This window comes from Alternaria novae-zelandiae (assembly GCF_023758075.1).
Source record: "Alternaria novae-zelandiae strain BMP 2774 chromosome Unknown scaffold_13, whole genome shotgun sequence".
NCBI classification, from domain to species: domain Eukaryota; kingdom Fungi; phylum Ascomycota; class Dothideomycetes; order Pleosporales; family Pleosporaceae; genus Alternaria; species Alternaria novae-zelandiae.
Window position 1 is genome coordinate 569,533 of NW_026056973.1, and position 25,397 is coordinate 594,929.

General features: G+C 53.4%; 8 protein-coding genes and 1 non-coding gene across 9 annotated transcripts; 4 read left to right on the top strand and 5 right to left on the bottom strand.

Annotated features, from left to right (window-relative positions):
- Positions 1-2,091: 2,091 nt before the first annotated feature.
- On the bottom strand, positions 2,092-3,986 carry J4E88_006703 (uncharacterized protein; the record flags this gene model as incomplete). Its single annotated transcript, XM_049400326.1, has 3 exons — positions 2,092-2,981; positions 3,042-3,763; positions 3,814-3,986. 3 exons carry the CDS (start codon positions 3,984-3,986, stop codon positions 2,092-2,094), a joined length of 1,785 nt encoding a protein of 594 aa, XP_049253945.1.
- A 911-nt stretch (positions 3,987-4,897) lies between these two features.
- Positions 4,898-6,819, top strand: J4E88_006704 (uncharacterized protein; the record flags this gene model as incomplete). The annotated part of the gene is made up of 2 exons (XM_049400327.1): positions 4,898-6,679; positions 6,727-6,819. The coding sequence occupies 2 exons, from the start codon at positions 4,898-4,900 to the stop codon at positions 6,817-6,819; spliced, it is 1,875 nt and encodes a 624-aa protein (XP_049253946.1).
- Positions 6,820-7,398: 579 nt separating this feature from the next.
- On the top strand, positions 7,399-8,653 carry J4E88_006705 (uncharacterized protein; the record flags this gene model as incomplete). The annotated part of the gene is made up of 2 exons (XM_049400328.1): positions 7,399-7,460; positions 7,513-8,653. 2 exons carry the CDS (start codon positions 7,399-7,401, stop codon positions 8,651-8,653), a joined length of 1,203 nt encoding a protein of 400 aa, XP_049253947.1.
- Positions 8,654-12,902: 4,249 nt separating this feature from the next.
- Positions 12,903-15,210, top strand: J4E88_006706 (uncharacterized protein; the record flags this gene model as incomplete). The annotated part of the gene is made up of 2 exons (XM_049400329.1): positions 12,903-13,441; positions 13,500-15,210. The coding sequence occupies 2 exons, from the start codon at positions 12,903-12,905 to the stop codon at positions 15,208-15,210; spliced, it is 2,250 nt and encodes a 749-aa protein (XP_049253948.1).
- A 582-nt stretch (positions 15,211-15,792) lies between these two features.
- On the top strand, positions 15,793-16,702 carry J4E88_006707 (uncharacterized protein; the record flags this gene model as incomplete). The annotated part of the gene is made up of 2 exons (XM_049400330.1): positions 15,793-15,960; positions 16,304-16,702. The coding sequence occupies 2 exons, from the start codon at positions 15,793-15,795 to the stop codon at positions 16,700-16,702; spliced, it is 567 nt and encodes a 188-aa protein (XP_049253949.1).
- A 1,489-nt stretch (positions 16,703-18,191) lies between these two features.
- J4E88_006708 (uncharacterized protein) lies at positions 18,192-19,058 on the bottom strand (the record flags this gene model as incomplete). The annotated part of the gene is made up of 1 exon (XM_049400331.1): positions 18,192-19,058. The coding sequence occupies one exon, from the start codon at positions 19,056-19,058 to the stop codon at positions 18,192-18,194; it is 867 nt and encodes a 288-aa protein (XP_049253950.1).
- A 442-nt stretch (positions 19,059-19,500) lies between these two features.
- On the bottom strand, positions 19,501-20,288 carry J4E88_006709 (uncharacterized protein; the record flags this gene model as incomplete). The annotated part of the gene is made up of 2 exons (XM_049400332.1): positions 19,501-20,057; positions 20,102-20,288. The coding sequence occupies 2 exons, from the start codon at positions 20,286-20,288 to the stop codon at positions 19,501-19,503; spliced, it is 744 nt and encodes a 247-aa protein (XP_049253951.1).
- A 636-nt stretch (positions 20,289-20,924) lies between these two features.
- J4E88_006710 lies at positions 20,925-21,028 on the bottom strand. Its single transcript has one exon. It is a non-coding gene; the product is annotated as a tRNA-Glu (tRNA).
- Positions 21,029-21,357: 329 nt separating this feature from the next.
- On the bottom strand, positions 21,358-23,324 carry J4E88_006711 (uncharacterized protein; the record flags this gene model as incomplete). Its single annotated transcript, XM_049400333.1, has 2 exons — positions 21,358-22,998; positions 23,055-23,324. 2 exons carry the CDS (start codon positions 23,322-23,324, stop codon positions 21,358-21,360), a joined length of 1,911 nt encoding a protein of 636 aa, XP_049253952.1.
- Positions 23,325-25,397: the final 2,073 nt, after the last annotated feature.

A 25,397-nucleotide genomic window follows, 5' to 3' on the forward strand; every position in this document is an offset into this window, starting at 1 on the left:
GCGAGAAGCTCACTGGTCAACAAGCCTTTCTCCATAGCTCGGCATGCTCTTTGGAGATATCCCCGCAGCATCGGTGATCCTTCGAAACTTCCCCGCAATGTGGAGAGACTTTAGCCTATGAACATTGGTTCGGGAAGATGTACAGTTGCTTGGACGTGGGCGTTACACTAGCTAGATCCTTCGGTGTTGTTAATCTGTATTCCATTCTCTGTTCGCATTCTTCTCCTGTTGCTGCCGTGAAAGCGCGTTCTACTGTGACTAGTCTGCTAACCAGCCACAATGGATAAGCCCAAGGAAACAGACACTGAACGCATCGAAAAGGCGATCACACTGGACGAGACGATTGACACAGCCCTGGACAAGCGTCTGAATCGCAAATTTGACTTTCGTATTCTGCCTTGGTTGTTCGGGATATGGTATTTTGCCATCCCACACTATTCTAAAGCCCATGCTGAGTAAGAGATCTAGGCTCTTCTCGTTCATAGACCGCAGCAACATCGGCAACGCAAGAATAGCCGGCCTGTCCGATGAACTTTCCATCACAACCGGTACACGGTTTAACATCGCCCTCCTCGTCTTCTACATCCCGTACATCCTCGTCGACGTACCGTCTAACCTACTCGTCAAGCGTTTGCGCGCCGGGATATACCTACCAGCTCTGATCACGGCATGGGGTCTAATGTGTACGTTCATGGGCTTCGTGCAGTCATTTGCTGGGCTGGTGGCATGTAGACTGTTGCTGGGATTATGTGAAGGAGGCATTCTCGGTGGCGTGATCATATACCTTGCCATGTTCTACAGGCGAGGCGAGATGCTGCTGAGAAGCGGTCTCTTTTATTGCGCCGCGCCTCTATCTGGGGCTTTTGGTGGACTACTCGCTTCGGGACTGGCAACCATTGAGGTTGGGGGGTATCGAAGATGGCCCTGGATCTTCTTTAGTAAGTTCTCGCTAATGTTTCACGTTGTGGAGGTGTTGCGCTGACATGATCTCAGTTGAGGGCGCAATCACTGTTGTGTTCGGCATCGTATGCTTCTTCTTCATGCCGGATACCCCTGCCGCAGCAGGATTCTTGAGTGATGAAGAGAAGGAGTGGGCATTGCGACGCATGAGGCTTGACGCAGGAGGATCCACCGAAGTTGATGTCGACGATGAGAAATTCAGTTGGTATTGGGTCAAGATGGCACTCAAAGCTCCGCAGACGTACCTTTCTGCTTTCATCTGGTTCTTCTTGTTGGTTCCGCTCTATGTAAGCTTTTTCCGGATCTCAAATGCCGGAGACTATGCTAAAGCTTAACAGAGCTTTTCGCTGTTCCTTCCTAGTATCATTGCCGGCATGGGCTATCAAAGCACCACCGCGCAGCTCTTTACGGTACCACCTAACATGGCTGCTTTCATCACGGTCATTGGCACGGCGTACGCCTCCGACAAGTTGAAGAATCGTGGTTATTTCATCATAGGAGGTTGCGTGATAGGGATATGCGGTTACGTTATGTTGATAGTGGCGACGACGAATGCAGTGCGGTACGCCGGGACGTTCCTGGTCGCGATTGGTGTCTTTCAGGGTTCGCCCATGCTCATGGTAAGCTTCGCTTGCGATACGAAATGATTACTTTACTCATCCGTCATCAGGGATGGGCATCCAACAATCTTGCGCCTCACTATGTCCGCGCAGTCGGAATTGGTATGGTAATTTCCATTGCCAATTGCTCCGCCTTCATAGGCACGTTTATCTATCTTCAGCGCGATGCGCCGAAATATGTTCTAGGCCATTCTGTAAGCCTTGGTGCGTTGGTAGTAACGATCGTACTTGCCGCCATCCAGTGCTGGTACCTAGGTTGGGAAAACAGAAAGCGAGAGAGAGGTGAACGGGATGATAGACTCCTGCGAGCGGATGCGGACAGACTTGGCCATCAGCACCCTAGTTTCAGATTCACGTTGTAGCCGAGAGGAAGTGGTAGCCAAAAAAGCCTTGGTGGTGGTCCAGGGTGGGAGCTGATAAGAATACTACATTAGTACGTCGTCTAACAGACAAACGTGGAGAAGTCTGCCGCCTAAGACATTGTGACAGAGCAGAGTGCGCTACCCCTGAGTCACTTGGCTTTCTTGTTGTCTCTTCCCCCAATCATGCCCTTTTGCTTCGTAGTGTTTTTCTTCCATGGTGTCAGACTGCCGCCTCCAGCCACCCAGCCGATTGCCATGACGATCAACGTGAATGGCACGGCCGTTAGGAAGTACCAACCATACGTCGTCTTCAATGCTGAAACACTCTCATTCATGCTATACAGCCCAGATATAAACGTCAACGGGATGAAGATGGTCGCCAGCCATGTTATCCTCGCCATGTTATGGTTCTCTTCGAGCCCGCGACGCGAATCTTCGATGGATATCTCCGATGTAACAATACTAGTCAGGCGGTCGACTCGCTCCTGCAGTTCATTGACAGCGGCAAGGAGGCGTTTGAAGTCAGGCACTATGTCCTCGAATCCTTCTACGTTGTCGTAATTTATGGTCAGATTGTCGGAAAAGAGAGAGCGTACGGAGAGAGGTGATGTGGGCGCAGCGGAGGACTGAGTAGACGGGCTAGTAAGCCGCGCTGCAGCCGGAAGCGCATGTTCTAACGTCTCCGTTATCATCTCCCGAAACACTGGGATCTGCCGACGCCAGGTATGCAGACGCTTGAGCGAAGTGTCAATGGCATCACCTTTCGAGCGGAAGAGGCGTGGCATCTCGAGTTCCCACTCTATCTGGCTGAGACGAGCTCTTACATAGTCGCACACTATGAGCCACTCTGCGCAGATGGTGTATATAGTTGGTTTGGCGAGAACTTGCGCGTTTATCTCATTTCCCTCTTTCCGCTCAAACCACGGGAAGGCAGTCGTCATTTGGACAATGTCTTCGAACCAGGATACTGAAGACTTGATTGAGGGGTAAACTTTGGTGTCCATCTTGGGTGTTGGCAGCCAATTACTACGATCGTACCCTTCGCAGTGTCAGTAAGGCAATTCAGTACTTCAGCTACTGTCGTGTTGTTAGTACTCACAGAGTGGCCGGCCTTGGCTAACAGTTGGATCTAGCAAGACAATACCGACGGTTCCATTACCACACTTCTTATCCTTGCCGATCCACATCGAGGTACGCGTACGCATGATGGACACGACTGCTCCCTTTCCGTCTTGGTAGTGCCAATGGTTCTCATCGTTGTCAGGTCGTCTGAGCACGTTCCAAGAATTTGCTTCCAGCCTCGAATTGAAGTAGTCCTCTTCTGTTTTGTGGTATCGTAACCTCATATTGCGCATCCTGAACCAGGGCCGATGCCTCATGCTTGAGACTAGGCTGGGTGGTGACGCCCAGGGGTCACGAGTGTTGTGCCACACGTAGTCATCGATCTGCTCTCGAAAGAACAATGGATCTATATCGAAACGCGCTCCCAGCAGCTCAATGACTTGTCGAGACAGGTCTTCTACTATAAAGAGGCGCAGGGGAGGTTCTTTCGTATGCTCAAGCGACAGAGCTTGAAGAGTTTCTTGAAGCAAAGCAGGCGATTTAATCGCTGTAGCTTTTGGTGCAGTGGCAGGACGATACTCGACGAAGGTGACGTTTGTCTTATTCGCACGGGTTTCGCGTTCCTCCGGGTGCTCTTTGATCTCATTCCAGCGTAGTGGGGTAGTGCTAACCTGCATCCAGTCCGCTAGATGTCGTAAAGTCCTCCACGAAGTCGACAGCGATTTGATGTGCGCCAAATACGGCCGGCTCTTGCTGTTGCTGCATTACGTGAGTCTTGACCTGGAAGACTGTCAATGCTGTGAACTTACGGGTCCGGCAATTCCCACTCGTCTGCGACTGGTATCCTCTCGTATGCATCTCCAATCAATTCATATGGGTCAGGGAAGTCTGCACTGTGCGGAATATGTTTCGCAGACCAAAGTGCGGGGATCGTGCCTCTCTTGGACGGTTTGCCATTGCTGTTGTCGGAGTAAGTAGACATGGTCGCTACCTAGGTACGGACACTGACAACGCGCAACCATGCCAGAGCGGGTGGCGAGATGGATTTATAGATGGGCAGGCTGCAAGGCGATGTTGGGGGCTGAGGGCTGAGAAGGCTGAGACTCAAGCGCGACGATCTCTAGTTGCATCAGGGTGCTCGTACATACGCGAGGTTTCCAGCTATGTACACCCGCGCGCCTGTATGCGGGTGTGGAGAGCTAACAGACATTACAGGCGGTCCATAATCTTTCTGCAGTCTTGATCGAGTAGATCAAGACGCGTCAAGAAGTCGTAGGGATATCGCGTTGGCTGAATCTCGAATTTGGCGCGCCGTCAGCTGAAACGTGCAATATCCAATTTGGGCTAGACGTGAAGTTGGGTCCGACAGCTGCAGACAGCCACAGGGCTAAGCAAGTCACGCGTCTAATGCCAGCTCATATTGGACCTTTGCAGAGATGACTGCATTACGCGACAGGCTACTGCGTTGTCGGAATATCGTTGGACTGTGTGGTATGCGCCTGGGGCTGTGATGTTGACTGCTGCTGTCACGAAAGTTGAAGAGGGAATGACTCCACGGAAGTGGTTCCACCGCAGCAGCGCCGCCTGCCATCTTGGTCTCCGGTCATTTCATTCCTCAAGACGCCAAGACCCTACATGAGAGCATCCCTTTCAGTTCATCACACGGCATTGCCCCACGTGAAAGGCCATAATGGGGCGTTTCTGGGCTTACTCGCGTACGCGACGTCAGGATCAAATGTGGAGAGAACGCGGGGCGCGCAGTTCACCTCGGAAGCCCATAAGGGCCACAGAAACGCAACATTGGCGGGACACTTTTGTGTAGACGCGCCCATGTCTCCATAGCTTGCAGGAAATCATTGATACTCTGCGAGATCTTTTTATTCAAATCTCGATATGACATACGGCATCTTCAAACCTCACTGGTCCAGATACCTAGGCCCTGACGCTCCCGATCCTGCCAAAGACACCTATCGACCTCACGACGAGGCTGTATTCTCGTCGCCATTTGGACCCTTTCCACCGACACCGGATGATCTCAACATTCACGAACTCTGCTTTCCGCCGAACAATCCATTGCCCGAAGACTACCCTCTATTCATCAATGCTGTAACAGAAGAGGTCGTCACACTCCACAGCTTCTATGCTCGAGTATGTGCACTGGCGCGTGTCTTCCGGTATGACGGACCAAATCCGTTGGGATTAGACAAGAGCCCCATAGACGACAAGGAAGATGGCGAGATCCTAGCGCTGTTCTCGCGGAATCACCTGCATTATCCAATGGTTGCGCACGCATGCTTTCGATCGGAGCTGGTATTTGGGGGCATCAGTCCAGCGAGTACACCCTACGAGCTATGGTGGGTACTCAGAAAGATGCAAATTACCAGCATCATGTGTCATGAGACACTACTCCCCGTTTTGAAAGAAGCGCTCAAGCTAGGGACTGGTGACAGCGACAATCTACCCCTCAAGCTCAAGTTGAATCCCAACAAAGTCACCGTGCTTAGCGACAATTCTCAACTAGATACCGTGTCGGGATATCGTACGATCGAGTCGCTCGTGAGGGAGGGTTCAAAGCTGCCGGAGCAGCGGCGGAAGCTGCTTGGGGGAAACCGGATGGCATATCTATTCCAGTCTTCAGGAACTTCGGGTCTACCAAAGGCAATGATGATTACACACAGTAATGGTTACCACTCTGGAATACAGACGCTTATTACTGCCACGCAGGCCGCGCGCTTTGCAGGAGACGAACCGTTGACACCCGTTACTATGCTCGGCGTCATACCAATGTACCACTCATACGGTATGATCATCTGGATCCTTCGCGTCAATATGATCAAGCAGACGAGTATCATGCTGCCAAAATGGAACCTTGAGCTCGCTTTGAAAAGCATACAAAAGTACAAGATCACACATCTTCCACTGGTACCACCTCTAGTTCGCCAACTCGCCCAGAGCCCATTGACTGAGAAATACGACCTGAGCTCTGTGATCGGCGCATCGAGCGGCGCTGCGTACCTGCCACCAGATGTCGCCTACCAACTGGCCAAGAAGCTGCCTCAAGGAGCGGGGATGCCGGTGCCAAGTGGTTATGGTCTGAGCGAAGCAGCCAGTATCGCAAGTCCGGCTGCGCATGGCATATTTGGATTGGAGCCTGCACTACCCGGCATGATCGGTTATCTGCTACCGGGTATGCAGGCTCGGGTTGTAGACCCTGAGACACTCAACAACGTGCCCAAAGGCGAGAAGGGCGAGCTCTGGGCACGCGGAGCAGTCGTTACCCCTGGATACTTCAGGGACCCGAAAGCCACTGCGGACATCTTCACTGAGCCTGGCTGGTTACGCACTGGCGATCTTGTGATGCGCGACGAGCGTGACCGTATCCACTATCTCGATCGCCTGAAGGAGATGATCAAAGTCAAAGGTCTCCAGGTCGCTGCTACGGAGGTTGAAGATACGCTGCTCGATCACCCAGAAGGTCTGGTGCGCGATGCCTGCGTAGCGGGCGTTGATAACGGCCGCGGCGATGGCTCTCTGTTCGTCCGGGCGTGGATCGTGCTGACCACTGAGGGCCAGAAGCAAGGGGAAGAGGCTGTCTCAAAGAAGCTGCATCAGTGGATCGAAGGACGTCTAAGCCGACACAAGTGGCTGACTGGTGGCATTGAGGTTGTGGATTCTGTGAGTACTCACCCAACGTGAGCTGCTGGTGCTAACGACTTTTCCAGATTCCCAGAACCCCCTCGGGTAAGATGCTGAGAAGAGAGATGCGGGACCGATATCATGAAAGCGTGAAGAACAGTAGCAAGGCGAAGCTGTAATTGTCAGCATGGATCGACCAGCCTGTGGCTTTGCTATGGACATCAAGACCTATAAGCTCGTCTTCAGATACAATTAAAGCATCCCACCGTATGGTCTTTGTGCACACGCGCTAATCGCATGTCTACTGAATGCGATCGTGGAATATAGCTGGATTGCAGCCATGACATGCTTTTCGACATGGGTACCGTCTCTGCGTCTATGATTACTGCTTTGATAGCTGTGCTGGTGGAGGTTGGGAGGCTTGGCATCGGGTCTGGCGAGACGCGTCCACGGGTCCATCCAACATTCACGCCCACTCCTTACTCATCAACTCCCCAGCACACGGCAATCGCATCTTAAGTCCGCCACATGTCGCGACGCGGGCCGTCTGCTCCTTTAGGCACCGGCAAGACGATGGAGGGGCAAGAGTGGGGTTGAGATGCGGCGCTTTGCCCGAAGTTCGGTGGGCGTCATGACGTTGGAGCTCTGCAGCTCCAGCTACAAAGTCAATCGCCTGATGCCGCCAAGTGCTCCTCGTTGTTGAACCCACAATCTCACCTTCAATATACCAAGAGACTACGACAACATCTATCTACACCATGTCATCACCAAAGACCGTCCGCTGGGGCATCCTCGCGACTGGAGGTATCGCCGTCACCTTGTAACTACCCCGCGCTACACCCCGCGGAAGCTGTTTACTAATAGACAGACAGTACCAAGGATCTCCTCTGCGACCCTACTACACGTGGCGTTAAGCACCTAAAGCACACGGTCGTCGCTGCCGCCTCCTCGTCCTCCGAATCGCGTGCCAAGGACTTCTTGAAGGAGGTCGGCGCACCCTCCGACGCGAAGGCATATGGCTCCTACGAGGAGTTCGTAAAGAACCCGGACATCGACGTCGTATACATTGCCACACCACATTCGCATCACTACCAGAATGCTATGCTCTGCTTGGAGGCCGGCAAGAACGTGCTATGCGAGAAGGCGTTTACTGTCAATGCCGCCCAGGCGCGCAAGCTGGCCGAGGTCGCAAGGTCCAAGAACCTCTTCTTGATGGAGGCTGTATGGACGCGCTACTTCCCGCTCTCCATCTACGTCCGCGAGCAAATCACCTCTGGTCGCATTGGGCCCATCACACGCGTTATCTCGGACAACAGCATGGCGCTCGACCCTGAGAACAACTTCCCAGATGGCAAGCACCGTATGGTCAACCCTGATCTGGCTGGTGGCGCCCTGCTTGATCTCGGTATCTATGCCCTTACCTGGGTCTTCCAGACCATCTACCACACCCAGCCCGAGAACTCGCGGCAGGCACCCAAGCTCCAGGCTTTTGTCAAGAACTACGAGCCAACTGGCAAGGCCGACGAGCACAGCACCGTGATCCTGCAATTCCCCCGTTCAAAAGAGCAAGGCGGCGAGGTTCATGCCGTAGCGACAACCTCGCTTCGCGTCGCCACAGCGCCCGGAGGCAACATGGACCAACCCTTCGTCCGCATCCAAGGCCCCAAGGGCGAGATCCAAGTCTTCGGGCACTCCTTCCGTCCCCTCTCCACCAAGATCATCGGTTCAGACGGCAAGGTTGAGTCGAAAGAATTCCCCATTCCGGGCCCAGGTAAGGGAAGCGGTTGGTACAATGGCTTCGGTGGCTCACTGCAATCAGAAGGCGAGGGCCAGGGTATGTTCTGGGAAGCCGACGAGGCGGCAGATGCTATCATCAACGGCAGGAAAGAGGGTCGCTTCCTTGGCCTTGACGAGAGTGTGTTGATTATGGAGGCTATGGATGAGGTGCGGAAGCAGGGTGGGCTTGTGTACCCGGAGAAGATTGAGACTCTGGACTACCCTACGCAGTTGTAGGTCTAGCTCTATGAGTGATGGCTGGAGAAGTATGCTAGGAAAGGAATGTAATAGATGTCGGGCAGTCACTGACCCTGACCTACTTTCGCCGATTCATGTGCTCTTTGCCAGCTGTCAAGACTTCTTCGTGATAGAGCGCGCCGCAAAGAAACGTGTGAACTCGAGAACAATCACGACAATAGTCAAAGGGTTCATTGAGTGAAAGTCGACCGCCATAGCGAAGAAAGCGGCGTAGGAGCGAACATATAGGAGGATATACCAAAAAGATACGTCAAACAGTGGATACCGAGTGGTGCTATCCTGGACGAAGTGCAAGACAGTCGAGGCCTCCACAGTGACCCTCTCCGCGTACCTCAGACTAGGCGCAGAGGTGAGCGTGCTATTCCCGGGTTGTCGTCATCCGCTTGATCAACAGTGTTACCGCCCTTACGATCGCTCCTTTGGATTCAGCAGAGATGGTAGAGCCGACACGAACGGGTGCAAAGGCTCATAGCTCTTGAATCGAAGAAGCAATTGAAGCATCGTCGTAGGACTTTCCCAAGAGCAACCGCATGTATCGGCGTCGTGTATGTAGTAGCTAACTTGTCGGGATGCTTGAGTTTTCTCGGAGATGGACATGTGGATGGTGGGTTGGATAGCGGCGCTGTAATAGTCCGGCTCATACGATAATGAACGAGAATCCATCCGTTGTCACACCGTCTGCCCAAATTTGACCTCTTCTGCAAACTCTCGATGACTTGGTTACTTCGAGGGATGTGGTGCTCGTCGCAAAGCTTGAAACACAGTGTCGCAGCGTCTTGTTGTCATGCCATCGAGTGCACATCAAGCCTTGATCCTGGCTTTGATGTTCATCTCGTTGACATGGGTGTTGGGATCCAAGTACGGCCTCAGGGTTGGGGGCTGGTCTCCTCTGTCGAGCCGTTGGGTATCTCTTATCGGTGAGGCAGTCGACTCCCGACCGGCCTGATATGTCCGGTTGACGAGCTTGCGGCTTCTGCCTGAGGCGCAACTTTCGTCTGGCCATCCACGAATCCTTTGTGGCTGTCTTCCGGATGCAGGGGCTGATTGGTATAAGGGCGCGCAGCAGGTTCGTGTGCTTAGCTATTGCTCTCGATGTCGAATTTTCCCCTTGATTTTCGTAGGTGTAGAGATGGCGCGATTCGAACGTCCGACCGAGAGAAGATGATCGGAAGCATCGAGGGGTCGGGGATGGTTGATTGAGCTAAGCAGAATAACGGCACCGGCTGGGTCGAAGTTTGTCGACGATTATTGCGTTTATATATCCAATTCATGATTCTGTAGACAGCATTGAACTACTGCTGCTTTCATTCTCGATGTAAAACGCCCATGTGAATTTGCTGGAGGAATGGGTTGTTTGACGAGGGTGTGCGTGGGATGGTCGTACAAGATGTGCAGCCGCTGAGGGACATGCATGAGCGTGCATGTACGCGACAGTGTTGAGAAAACGACGTGTAGATTGGATTTGAAAGCCTCAGCGTCCAACCATATCTCGTTGTATGTTCGCTGAAGGGGTTGGCTTTGTCATCTTTCAGGATTTGTCCCACTTCTACTACCTCTGCCGTTCGATTTTGGGAACTTCGTACGACTTTTCGCGACATTCTCGGGCTATACTTTGTCAATTCTTTTGCATGCGCTTCCATATCTTTATGTTCTCAGCCACTTTTACCATGCCGACACTGAGCCTCCCCGTCCTTGTCGTCTATGAGAGCCGTGACAGAATGTCGGACAATTGCGGGTGTGTCGATACCTCGAAGTAATACTTTTCCGGATATAGGTAGCGACAAGGTCAGAAAGACACCGAAGATGTAGACGTAGGATTGCGATGTGTTCAAGCGTTCCGTCAAGCCGTTGAATAAGGCTACGAAGAGTATCGGCTGCAGAACCGGCAGACAAGCGTCGCGTCGATACTGTGATCATCATGTCGCTACCATGTCAGATGTTGCAGACGAGTGTGTATCTGCGCCGTGGTTTCTTGTCTCATCCATGGTGCTATGCGATGCGCGTATGGTAAGTTTCATGCTCCTAGCTTCTTGGTAAAACGACGCAATACTTGTGTCTGTGTTCCATCAAACACCACCAGTGGCCCAGGGTTTTGCCAACATTCGGTCAAGACCGCTTGTCATACCGTGCGTCAAGATGAGCGTGCCGATAGTTGAAAGATTCTAATCAACGAAACCAGCAACAGTAACGCGGACGACGAACTGTGCAGCGCAACTGGCCAGGCCGTGCTGTCGCGGTTTGGTTGTTCAGTATGACCACCAAAGTGCGCTCTTGGTCTCGGGAGGATTATTGCCATACTTGCTATAGCATCCTTGAGATCGGAATCAGAAATCGAGCCAAGAGTGCGCCTCGGCCCGCAATGAGCGCAATCCATCGTGCATAACCAGTGATGGCGCCATGCACGATTGAGGCGTGGTCGATTCGCTTGTCGGGCAAACGAGATCAAATTCAGCCCATGGAAGCTCGAACACAAATATTCCCATTCGGCGGCGCGACACTCCTCTCGCCTCAACACCGTGATAAACAGTCTGCAGTCTGCGTGAGAGTCTGACGGTGCATCGATTGTCATTGTGATCGTTCGCGACTTTCCAGAGTATGCCAAAGAGCTGGGAGTTTGAGTCTGCAGGATGCAAGGTGGAAAGAGGCTGCGCTATGGTTTGATGGATGACCTGCGAAAAGGACAGCCGTACGCGACGTTGACAAATCGCCTGGCAGGGAGTCCAGTGAGGTGAGTGCGCAAGACTGGAAGAGGCGGTGCTACAAGCGATAACGCGGGATACAAGAGTGATGTCTACACTGTACATGTCAGCCAAACTTCCGTTATATGTCCTTCGAGGCCTGATAACTTTTAACCTGCCTGTTGTTCGCGTAGAACCACCAGGTTCGACAGTGGCTTCTTTGGGGTCTGACGTCATTGCCACCACGATCGCAGGCACCACGACGACAATCCTTCGTCTTCCCTTTCGTGCTCATTCGCGCCTATGCTAACGCGTACGGGGAAGTCTGTGCCAGCGTGGGGACCTTATTTCGTAACTCGCCTACTGCCACGACATGCGGAATTACTCTCTTGCAGTGTTGGAAGATACCATCTGGACCTGCGATATAAGGCCTGTCTGCTATCCGGCGACCAGCGGACTAGCTAGAGGGGTTATTTCTCTAGAGGTCAAGAAGACTTCACGACGACGCTCCGCGGTGCTGTTATCTGCGTCGCGGTTGGATCCTTGATCGCTAACGGCGATGATGTACACAGCCGTGCTCGTGGTATGCATTTCTACAGAAGAGAAAGTGGAGACACGGTGGTGAAGGGGTGGATCCCAATATGCTGAACATGGCCGTGGTTCCTGAGCGGTATTAGTGAGATGGAAGCGTTTGTGGTACCGGCACAGGCGATAGGGCAGTGGAGCACAGGATTGCGACAAAATGCGGTCGTTCTAGTCGTCTTCGGCATGGGTGCCATGTGGGTCTCGCGATGTCTGGAACGCTGGATCTTTGCTAACTCGATTCAGTGGCTATGGCATTTGGCCGCACTGGGTCACGCGGCCGAGTCATGCCCAGGTGCTTGTGGAGTAATCGGAAGTACCTGCACAACCCCATGAGGGAAGGTGAGCCAGCTGCCGCACGCTTGAACCAATCATAACCGGACAGTGACCGGCTCAGTCTTTCTTTCGACTTCGTGCCTACCAGATCAAGCAGCCCTGCTCTGGTCAATCTTGTTCAGGGAGGATGGGAGTCTTTAGCCATATCTCGAGGGGTACTCTAGCACGGCCGAGATATGCTTGGTCGTATTCAGCGGCTGCTGTCCGTCTGGTAGCCGCATCAAGCGTACCTGGTAGAGGCACCGATGAGGGGGTGCCATGACCAGGACCAGCATTCAGCTTGAAATGGTTCCCGCTCGATGGGTATTCAGCCATCGATTGCGGTGGGGCAACGACGGACGGATTCGATGATTTGGAAGAGGACGTGCCTGTGGTGTCCGCTTGAAGAAATGGTCAAGGCAGCTCGCCGGTTAGGCCCACCAGAGAGGAGACGGCAGCCTCAATTACCGATGGACCGGAGACCGCGATAGCGCAGGCAAGATCGGAGTCCCCTGCATCATCATCGTAAAGTTGCAGTCGCATCTTCCACCGGCACAAGAGCGTCTCAATGCGTTCGCAGCGCTCTCGCGACATGTGCGCCATGCTTCTTCTCCCTGCGCCCTGAAATCCGCCGCACCTACCCGTCCACGCCCATGTCGGCCTCCACACCCGCACCCACGAGTAGCAGCCATGCAAGTGCAAGCAGCTCGCGCCGCGTGCCGCTGGACAAGCGGAAGCGCACCGAGACGAGCTGCGACAAGTGCAAGTCGCGCAAGCAGAAGTGCCGCAAGGAGCCCGGCCAGGAGGCGTGTCGCTACTGCATCGTGCACAACATCGAGTGCCTGACGACGCAGCCGCGCAAGAAGCGCCTGTATGGCAGCGTCGAGGGGCTGGGCACCCGTCTGGCGCTGCTCGAGGCGCTGGTGAAGGGGCTGCTGCCGGAAGCCGACGTCTCGAGTACCGAGGCTCTGCGCCAGCTCGCGACGTCGCACGGCATCCCGCTGCCAGACGCGGCGGCCAACGACGCGCAGGGCGACCAGGACGACAGCGGCGAGGGTGAAGGCGACGACACGGTGTCGCTGCTCCCCGACCAGCAGGGCCAGGTGCAGTACATTGGGCCGGGCAGCTCGCTGTCGTTCCACATCAAGCTGCGCACGCTCGTGGGACGCGGCGCCCTACGCGAGTTTGTACTGTCAGTAACGCCCCTGCATGAAGCCTCTGGCGACATCGACTGACTGCTCCACCTCTAGTTTTGGCAAGAACGCAGCCCAGGCATCGTCGCCCACCGGCAGCGACGACCAGCGCAGCCTGCCAGGCCCGACCGCCGCCCCGACCGCCCACAACTCCGTCGCGGTCCACGGCCGCCACCTGAATCCCAGCGAGCGCCCGAACCTCGAGCTGCTGATACGCGCCTTCTTCGAACACATTCACCCGGACTTCCCCGTCCTGCATGAGCCCTCGTTCCGCGAGGCCTACGACGCGTGGCTGGCCAACCCCAGGAGTGCAGACCCGGCATGGCTGTGCACCTTTACGTGTGTGCTGCTGCTCGGTCGACGGGTGGCGCGCATTCCCTTTCCAGAAGACCAGGAGCGGCTGTGGTGGCAGAGGACCCAGACGCTCCTTCCTGTTGTCATCTTCACCTCGAGCATCACAGCCATACAGGCCCTGCTACTGGCTGCGATACACCTCCACAACACGAACCACCGGGACGCCTGCTGGAACCTGACGGGTGCCGCCGTCCGCATAGCGCACGCCATCGGACTGCACCAGGACAAGGTGAACGCCGGCCAGACACCGCTGGCCAGGGAGTCGCGCAAGATACTGTGGTGGACGCTGTACGCTTTCGAGACGATGCAGGTATCCTCCTACGACCGGCCGAGTGCCATTGAGAATCCTGGCGCAAAGACGAGCGCCCCTAACGAGAAGATTATCGGCGGCCCCCCGGAGTTCTTCGCATGCTCAACGCGCCTGTTCATACTGCTGGGCCTGACATGTCGCGCGCCGAAGACCGTCAAGTCCAACGCCAGCGACGAATCCTACGTTGGCCCCTTATCACCCGCCGCCGGCGTGCTCCGGGATCTAGTGCGATGGAAGGAGCAGTTGCCCCGGCATCTACAATACGAAGCCATAGAAGCTTCGCCCATGCAACGAGCCCTGATGCTGATGCACTGTGTATACCACTATACCATCATTGTCTTGTGCCGCTCAGCCCTGCTTGCCCGCGCTTCCACCCTGACCAACACCGGCCAAGACTCCACAAACTCTGCGCTCACAGCCATGGCAGAAGCTTGCTCAGAGTCTGGCAGATCTTTGGCTAACATACTACTGCGACTCGAATCTTTAGGCAAGTTCGATGCCGTCTACTCGTGTGACATTTGGTACACGCTTGCATCGAGCTCGGTACTAGTCCTTGATCTGGTATGCTTGAATAAGCTGGGTGGTACGGACATGTCCGAGTCCAGGATTCTGTTGTCTCAGCTAGCAGATCTGGCACAGCGACATAGGCGAAATCCATTCATGCCTGGTACCATTGAGAAATTTGCTTCCCTCGTCCCGGAGTTGCATTCCATGGCCGACTCCCTAGCTTCGCCCGTCAGATTTGCGGAACCGGAAATGGAGACACATGACACCGGACCGCAAAGCTCGATCCCAGCGCAACAACTGTCGCAGCCAGACGCAGTACCGCACATGTACCATCAGTCACCACCGGGCGTGGGCACATATATGTATGCGGATCCTATGCCAGGTCGTATATACCCAGACCAGGCCTACATGGCGCCCTCAATGCATCCTAATGCCCGGTTTGATAGAACGACGCAGATGCAGTTTATGGACTTTACCATCAACAACATCCATGAGTGGAATTGGGCGGATATTGGGACGATGATCGGTCCTGAGGGCGTTCCGAATATGCCTGGAAACCCTCATGTGCATGGGCCGCAACCGACGGGGCCGAATTAATCGCCGCCGACGAGGACGATGTAATCTTGAGAATATACCCCAAATGCGAGAGCGAGTTCAACTAAACATGACTGGATATCCTGACCAATGTGATAACTGGCTTCGAATGTTTACTCTTCCGTATCTCAACCAAGATTACAACCACAGGGTCTACCATGAGTTGAGAACGATAGAAGCTGCTTCTTGTTTCGTCCGCAACTACTCGCAAGTCTAACCTGGTCAGTCGAAGAGTGAGTTTAGGACTGGTAGGGCTGAAAGCACGTGGCTTGGCAGGTCCGCACCAATCACATCTCTTGCTCGTACCCGCACTCGCACTCGTATCGCACCGTACTCGGACTTTGACGTTGCCAAGAAGAAATGTAACAACGCGTACGAGACGGCGGAGCATACAGACGTACGCGTTGATGCAGGTACTAACAAGCAGAAAATGTATATTATGCTTGACGTACTTCATTGTACCGTCTCACAACAACGAAGATTAAGTCTTGACGCCGACCACTACGATCAAAACCACGACCGAACTACGATACGACTTGTACGAGACATTGACGAAATCAACACCATCTTTTTCATACCTTCAACATGGGAGTGTTCAATATCCTTGAGAAGCCCGTCTTTAGCAGCCGTTTCAAATTCCCTATCCATATCGCTCAAGTCGTTCTCGTTATTCTCGCCATCGCCCTTACGCTTCCTCGTCTGTTCATTACCAATGTTCCGCGCACACGAGCAAGCACATATGCATTGGGCATGGTATGTTGATATCTTCTGATCTGGCTGTATTTAGTACCGATGTCATTGCTAACACTTGTATTCAGGGTGCCAAATCCCTCATCCTACTCATATACCTCATACTTTCGGAACATAGTCCACGTTTCCAACGTTGGCACAGTTACAAAGCGCATGCCATAATCAGCTGTATTGAGGTTGTGTTCTGGAGTGTCGTTGCGGGGTTGATGTTTCAAACCAATCTCAGCTATTGCAAAGGGCCAACATGCGGTCTTAGTTGGGTCGTAGTCATCATCGCCATCGTTATCGTGTGAGTTGGGTAACTTTCTCATTGACTCTTAAACTAACAAATAACAGCAATTCTGAGATCATCGTCGCAGGAATCTGCATCAAAGAATTCCGCGAGTGGAAAAGTGCAGGAAAGCCAAAGTCGACGAAGCAGCAGCACACCCGTCGCCCCGCATTCGACGAAGAGGAAGTCGTTCAAAGCAGAGTCGAGCGCCCGAAAGAAACGCCAGTCCAAGCCGCCGAACAAGCGTACTTCCAGTCTGAGCGACGACACTCCCAACGCAGCCACTCCAGGCATCACGGCGAGTCACTATGGGAGACTCAGCGTACTCCGCGATCCCCCCGAAAGGAGCGTCAACACCATTCTCGTCGCTCTGGAGACCGTACACGCGAGCGGGAACAGCCTTCTATGCATGAGATGGAGGAGCCACGTTATGCTGAACATCAGCAATATACGCCAAGTGAGCCGCGGTACTAGTGTGAGCATTGTATACAAATGTCTATCATCACGATGATGATCTAAAAGACATCACGAACAACACCTGGCGTCGGTCATCAGTTATGGATATTATCTAGGTGTTTCCAAGGCGTTGGAGTGTACGGAAGGCTTGCAAACGGGTGTATAGGAGTACAATGATCTGTACTAATATTATCATGTATACGTCTTGATGTCGGTCTTTCTGGAATACAATGGCAAGATTGAACATTTCTACGTTGAGAAAAAAATAGAAGACGCATGAGATACCAATGGGAGCTTCCAGCGACGTTGGATTCTGAACAAGTCCTCTCGATCTGAGTAGGGGTATATGATGAAAACGCGGATCATGATACCTTCCAGCTGCTGCAAGGAAAAGGTATGTCTTCGTCAAACCCCCTCAGAGTTGAACAGTTTCAAACGCGGATCAACACTGTCGCATATCTCGCCGTTTTATCATGAACCATCTGTTCACCCATAGTATCATGTAGTCGCCCCGTCAAAGTTTTCCTCACCACTTCTTTCTATCCTACAGGCTCCATATCCAAGTCTAACGCATGCACGATATCCACTCCCTATTTGCCCTACAGCTAGTCTACATGACCAAACACAAACTTAGCAACAGTGATTCAACAAACTTTGCCCGATCCGATGTTCCTGGCGTGCTCCTAGGCTCGTTGACAAGTGTGGCTGCATCAGTGTCTGCGTCTGTCTCTTGCGACGTGCGCACAGTTTGACCGGCCGATGAGGCTGCGCCTTCCTCTTGCGCTTTTGAAGAGTTAATTGTGTAATGCATGTAGCATGGTGCAGAGCACAGGTCCTCATACCGGATTTTGGAGTTGGAGGGGGCGGCGTCATAGCGAGACAGCACTGGGTATGGTTTATCGACAGAACAGAAATATCACAACTAATGTCAGCGACCTACAACATGATAGCTATGCATATCGATCTTTTCGGTGACAAAAGTCGCAAGGCTGAGGCTTTTCGGACCTCCATTCCGGCTGTGAACGCGAAGTACGAGTCGGAATGACCGTGGCCAAGCAAGATGCGCACGTTCAGTGCGTGGCTTGGGAGGAGTCAGTTGTCAGCAGGTCAAGACGTGACTTGGCTAATAATTCGAAACATAGCGAATGATTTCATTTCCATGTTGCTATGTAACGAATCGCTGGTTCTTGTCATTCCACGTGCGCTGCGTCTCTCCTCATTTACCGTACAGATTGCGCTTTCTTATGACGTGCGTGATGATAGCCGCCAGTTGGGTAGGATACGCGTGATGCTGTTCGACAAAAGCGTCAACCTTGGCCTGATGGTACACTTCTGGCGGTGATGCGATGCATGCATCTAGTCCTCCCTCCGCAGGCGAACAACCCCGAGCGCCAAGGATACCTTGGTTGTCCTCTTGTACTGGGCTGACAATCGAAAGCGACTGAACGCGCTTTGTCATGTACCGGTGATTGAATACATCTGCTCATGCTCTTACCTTCACATTTCCTCAATCTTCCAGCAGATCCAGCCAAAGCACTTTCTGCTCTTTGAAAGACTCATCCTCGATAACGCCGCGGAACGCGACCTCGGCCTCCAGCAGATCTGCTTCGACGTTTCTCTCTCCCATCTCTTCGTCGTCACTACCACAGCTGTCGTTGCGCTTCTCTAATGCGTCAAGCATAGCCTCGCCCTTGGTCTCAAGCTCTTCAATGCGCTCATTAGCCAACGCCAGTGCTTCTCTCAGCGTAGACTCGGTGTCTGCAGCGGCTTGTGTAGTGGCCGAGGTGCCCTGAGATGTGTACCTATGCAGCGTAGCCTTCAAGCTCAGATTGCGCTGCTGCACCTTGTCCTTGGTACGGTCGCTCTTCTTAAGACGGGCGATGGTACGCATGGCATCGTTGAGCTGATCGACAAGCTTGTCGTGCGCGGAGACGAGTACCTGGAAGCGCGAGTAGAGTTGCCCGCCAGCTGTCCTATCCTCTTCATGGCGGAAGCGGAGATTGGCGTTTTCCTGCTCGATCTCAGAGATAACGCACGTTTGGTGCTCAAGGTCTTGATGGGCGGCCTTGAGGTCCTGTTCTTGCTTCAGAGCGAGCGAGCGCCAGTTGTCCCGGTCACGACGGAGCCGAGCTGTAAGTGATTGCGCCCAGGATAGTTCACTCAGTAGACCTTGCTTCGATCTCGAGGTTGTCTGTGGCGACTTTGGCGATGGGAGGGAGTGTTGGTAGCTGGTGGTGAAGCTTCCCTCACTTGGTAGGCGAAATTCCAGCGTCAATGGGCTCGTCGGCGCGGAGGCATGTCGCGTGAATGATCTGAAAAGGCGCGACTTTGGGTTTGCGGTGACGATATGCGCTTCAGATACAGCGGCTGGCATCTTTGGTGTGGTAGCGGCTGGTGTTCGGGTACCAAGGAGATGTGACGAGGGTTGTATATAATGGTGGTACCACAAAGAAGGTGAGACAAAGAGATGGTCTCAGGTGTGGACGTTAATATGTACAGCCAGCAAACGAGTGTGCTGTTTGAATGTGGGGTTCAACCCTGGGTGACTGTCGCTGCAGGTCGCGTGTTTTACGACGCGTGTCCACGTGCGAGCGCGGTCGGATTGCCCGCTGCTTCCGCATTCACCTCGGGCATGTACAGTACGAAGCTACGGATACGCAAGTAGAAATGGAAGGATCACCCGATGAATGTATGAGGACGTAGTTGGAAATATAATGAAATTCAAATTACACGAATCATAAAAGACACGATGACGAAGATGCTGTTACTTACCAGGCGCTCTAATGCGACAAATACAAGAGAATGTATACAACATCTCACAGAGCTACGGCTGCCGCAAAAATGCCCACAGCACCCATCATCGCCATCGCAGTCGGGAGGGATGCAGCAGGTGCCAAACCAGTGCTCGGCGTTGAAGCGGCACCGGATTGAGACCTCGAAGGCGATGTCGCTCCTGTTCCTGATGCCGAGCCAGTAGGTGATGGCCCTCCAGTCGCTGAGGCTGATCCTGGAGAAGACGCACCAGTTGCGGTGACTAATGCAACCACCTGGTACGCCTCCATCTCCTGTATCTCGCTCTGCGACAAGACACTTGTCGACGCGACCTGGTCGGCCTGGTCCGGGACGTATCCGCTCTGGGTGACATCGCAGGTCAAGTCTGCCGTTGACATTGCGCCCTGCCAGCTGCAGGCCATATCCATTGTCCACGCGCCTGGAGTCGGGTCCGTGAGGTGCATCTCGTACGTCTCAGGGCCTTGTAGGATGGTATACGGCTCGCAGAAAGAGTAGTCCCCGTTGGATTCATCGTCCTGGCGGCGCATGCGAGGCGCGGGTGTAGGTGAGGGAGTCTCGGAGGGGTCGTCTGTGATCGGTACTGGCAGTGTTAGTGCAATCTCTCGCGACGGGTGCATGACGTACGAAGATCAGACGGCACGACTGACACGCCGACTCCACCTGAGGGACAGCTGTTCTCGTAGGTTGTTGCGCTCGCATCGGAACCGAGCACGGTGAGGGTGCTGTCGAGTTGGAAGAAGTTGAGGATCGTCGCAGACTCTTGCGCAATGGCAGCGCCGGCGAGGAGCGGGATGTAGCTGGAGGGACGCATGTTGGATGACTGGCGACGGTTGATGCAGATGCACCGCTGTCACGGCGGCCGGGCTTGAAGTTATACATTATCTACCTGTCGAAATCAATACTTCGTGGTGTTACCGACGCCACCATGCCTTGCAATGTTAGGCGACGAATCGCGGCCGCGGTGTGCCTGGCGTTGGTGATGATGCATCAGCAAATACGAGAGGCGGCGTGACGCGCTACCTGGAGTTGTTGCTTCCTAAGCTCAGGGGCGCGCGTGGCTGAACTGTGATCCACTCATACTGACAAAGATGTTACGGTAGCATGGTGGCACTCTATCCGAGGAAAGACCAGACCCAGCCCTTGAGGTGTCTACATCGCTCCAGAATGTTGTTTGCTTCTTTTTGCAGCCAATGTAGACTCTAGCGTGATCAATTGGTTTCTTTTGGCATGAGGCGGTGGGAACAAAAAGAGTGTGGTGATGAAGGGTGCGAAGTTGAGGTCGGGACACGCATCGACCCGACTTCAACAAGCCGCACTCGTGTCACATCAGTTGTAAAAAAGAAGCCAATACCCGTGATAGGTGTCTGCATCGTTGGGCAAAAAAAGAAATCACTTTTGCACAAACGGCAAAAAGAAAGGTATCTTTTGCAAATGGCAAAAAGAGACATTCCGACACCGGGAATCGAACCCGGGCCTTGCCGGCACTGCGCTGCAACAGCGAGCTTACTCTGCGATGAGAGCGGCAAATCCTAGCCACTAGACCATATCGGAAATTGATGGAATGAGGAGACAATTAGACATATATAACTTCAGCAAAACTTTTCCGACGAAAATTGAGGGGTTTGAAGTTTGGCGGACAGGAAAAGTTTGCAGACAGCAGGGTGGACCGCGACACGGCTAGACAGCAAGTCATCCATCGTTGAGTCATCATTGTATGAACTAAAGAAACACTGGTCATCATTCATTACGTCGCCATCGAACAGCAGCGCAGTGGACAGCCCAGAAACGCCCAAGTAGGCTGAGGGTCAACAGTGTCGACGACAATCCCATAGCAATCAAAACCAACACATCGACAATTTGGATACGAAAGAACCATCCCATCATCCCATCACCGGCGTATCCGCTCTGTCCGGCAATGACTGCACGATCGGCGCCAATCCTAGCAGCTTCATGCCATTCTCCAGCACGACTGCAGTCGCTTCGTAGAGCGCCGCCAGACCGGGGGTGATCTTCGCATCCTGATCACCCTCAGCATCCTCTGGAAGACATTCAGCAAGCTGCTCAGTCACACTGGCGAGATAAGTAACAACACCAGCCGGCTCGAGCGAATGGTAGGTCGCATTCACGACCTCCGGGTACTGAGCCAGAATGCGCAGAAGATTGGCCGGGTCTTCTTCAGCCAACACTTCGTAATCTTCATCCGAGAGTTCAGCGGCATCAGCACCTTTGAGCAATCGGCGGAGCTTAGCCAGCCAGTACTGCAGATCCGGGCCCGACCCAAACTTGAAGGAGGCCATCGCACCAGTGTCGAATGCATGTGTTGTGGTCAGGCGAGTCGAGAGCTCTTGCACGAGCAGTGACGATGTCGCGAGTCCTTCCTTAACATCATCCAACCCACCTACCACTTCGAGTTTCTCGGCATCGGCCTCCGACAACGCAGTCATCGCTTCCTCACATGCGTCCAATATACCCTGCGGCTTGTACCCTTTACCAAGCGTCGCCGCCATCTTCGATACCTCGCTGAACTTGACATGCTGGAGCTTGTCGGCCAGCTCCTTCATGTCCATCGCTTCCAAGACCTTGGTGAGTTGAGTAAAGTGGACGCTGTTGTCGCTGGCAACCACGTATACCATCTTGTCGAACGAGTACCTCCTCGAACGCTCCAACACCGCGGCGAGGTCTCGGAGGAGGTACGTGCTGCTACCGGAGCGGTCGCGAATGATGGCCGTACCAGCCTTCGCACCTATGTTCTGCATGTGGATAATCTGAGATCCCCCGCTCTCCTCCGAGATACCCTTCTCCTTCAGCATCTGTTCGACTTCCACCATAGTCTCAGGCTTAATCTGCGACTCGCCAGAGTACTCATCGAAGCGCACACCAAGTCGCTCGTAGAACCTGGTGTAGTTGTCGATATTGGCATCTCGCACGCGCTTCCAAAAGGCCACAAGCTCCTCATCGCCTTCTTCTAGCTTCTTGAAAGCTTCGTTACGTTCTGCGAAGATGCCCTTGCTTTCAATCTCGGCCTGCGCTTCGCCCGTGTCTTCGCCTTCCTTTGCCATTTCGTCGCGCGCTGCTTTGCTCGCTGCCTGTTCGGGTTTGAAGTCTTCTTCGATCTTGTGGTAGACCTCCAGAAGTTGTCCGACCGGATCCGCCGCATACGCTTCTTCCGAGCCGTACTTCGACCAGCCAACGTACAACAACGCGATCGGCTTGCCCCAGTCGCCGAGATAGTTGATGCGCGTTACGTCCCATCCCATCGCCTCGTAGACTCGGCCGATGAATGCGCCGATGATTGTGCTTCGCAGGTGCTTTCCTTGGAACTCGCTGGTGATGTTCGGGGAGGAGAGTTCGACGACGAGCTTCTTGCGCGCATCCCCAGGAGACGGGATGGATCCGTAAGCATCTTTCCGACTTGAGATGTACGGTAAGAGGAGGCGGGTTAGCGACTCTGGCTTCACGAAAACACGGAAATGAACACCCTCTAGAAATGGCAGGACGAAGAGGGGATGGTCGATTGGAAACTAGGCTGACTTAGCGATTGCTATGTCTTACGTTGTCGAACGCGGAAGGTACGTACCTTCTTCATAAGCCCAACAGCCACTTCTTCAGCTTTAGCACCAGGCTGGAGCTTCGGGAGTATGACCGCCAGGTCGCCATTGAAGATGTTGTTCGGCCATTGAATGGACTTGTAAGCTACGTTGATGTCACAGCCGACAGCGTCTGCCAGTACTTCGGCGAGGTAGGTGCGGCACACGTCGAGCGGATTGGCAAGCACTTCCGCGTTATTGACCCCAGGCATGGGAACATTGAGATTCAAAGCACTGAGCACATTTTCGAGTGCCTCCATTTCGACGTATTCCTTTGCTACGTTCCTTGTTGACGACAGCGTCTGAAAGGTGTTCCAGTTTTGCGTCTCAAAACGAGGCTTCCGGAAAACGATGCGGTACCGAACGATGAATCAAACAGGATAGAGCCTTATGGCACTCAGAATGGGTCCAACAGCCTGAAATGCTCACCGGTGAATGTTCTCAGCCTCATCGTGGAAGCGCGGGCTGCCACGTCGGCTTGGACAGCGAACCTTGGACTGTCGTGTTGCTCGACAATTGGTCTGCCTCATGCACCTCATCAGCCATGATCAATGAGATCAGGGCATATATTGTCTGGGGGTGCGACTATCGTTGGTGAGATACTGATTCGTTCCATCACCCGCCCTCTCTAATGTGACAGGGCGGGGTAGTTGCTGCCATCAGCCCGCGACCAATGGCATTCCTTCATTCTCTCATCTCAGCTTGATTTCCCTCACGCAGCCCCTAGGTACGCTACACGCTCATCGTGATAGTTGAATAGACCCAGATCTCTTAGCTAAGTCCGTTAACATCGCCTTCATCGCTTGGTCTTCTTGAGCACCCCTGCTATGTGATCATGTCGCCACTTCTCTTCTTCTCCGTCCGTGTGGTGATCTATCACATTGAGGTTGCTACATGGGCTGTTCCACAAAGATTCGTACAGGAAAGAACGATAGCATTGGTACTAAGTCGGACTCAAAGCGAAGATCGGGTCGCGCTCAAATACCACAACGGAACTGCCCGATAGCGACGGAAGAGATGAGTAGTCTTTGTGAATCAAGCCACAGCAATAGAGACAAGATGTTTCCTTGTGTCGATCGAACCGCAAAAACATAGAATCACCATGGTGTTCATGTTTACCTTCATCGGACTTCACATGCGTGAGGTACTGGTTTGCTCTGGTGCATTGGAAGGGCCACACATGACGCTGTCGAGTGGCGCATACTGAACCTCTACGCGAAGCTGTTGGAGATATGGAATGCGAATAAAAGTGGTTCACTGGATGATTCGAATGTGCTAGTATTGATTGAACTGCCTGTTGGATGGCTTCCCAGTGCGGTCTTAGAGGCTAGGCACATTGTAGTATGATCAACAAGTCAGTCTGCATTAGTGTAGAAGCTTATCATCTGCGGGCACCAATGCTTCGATGCTCTATACTCCTCAAAAGGCGTGATAAGGGCCTGGCAAAGCCTTGAGATTTCTAGTAAGCACTCGAAACACTGCTTTGCCTAGGGATATGAGCCGGGTCCGAATCTCTGGACCACCAACCTGATGTTTTGTGCGCCGTCATGGCCCGATCGAGAGCACTAGAATCACCATCACCTTATTTGTATCTTCGTGGTACAACAATTGCCACAACGTCCGTATCCACAATCAGAACAAGCTTCGTTCTGATATGGTATGTTTGGCCGGCTGCAATAGCAGCATTGCCAAACATAGGTGTACTTCTTTTTGGCCTAGCAAGGTAAGCCAGTGAGACTAATACCCGCTTCTGTAAGAAGCTCTCCTTGTCGCTTACAAGTGTCTGTATAGGTATGTATTCGCGCCGGCTCCTTACAGCACAATCCGTTGCTGCTCGGGGTAGCGTTTCGTTTGTAGGTTCGCCAAGGAATCTGTTCTCGCTTCGTCTCCGTCTGCTTCGGTATCGATGTTGAGTGCGTTGTAAGCGACAGTGGTAGTCCGACGTAGCAAGAGCCTTGGAACGTCGCTGTTTGGTGAGCGCGGTACGCAGCCAGACAGGAGCGTCCTTCGAGTCTCGGTCTGTTATGGGCATGAGGTTGACAGATGGCATGACGGCCTTGGATCGATGATACGGAGCTGTTCGTGAAGGTGTCAATGGGTGTTGGGTCGAGCTGGTGGCCTTCGTCGTGCCTGTCTTGAAGACACTAGATGTGAGTGTCTTGTGCTAGTCAGCATTCTCCCTATGAGCTCGCGCCGTAGCTGACATTGCTGCAAGAGCTTTGGACGCCGATGCGCCATTTTCGAGGCTGAGGAGCTCGAGCAGTCAGGTTGGAGAGAGCATTGAAGAGAAAATGAGATTGTTGATTGAAATAACCCGGCACGAGACGCGAAGA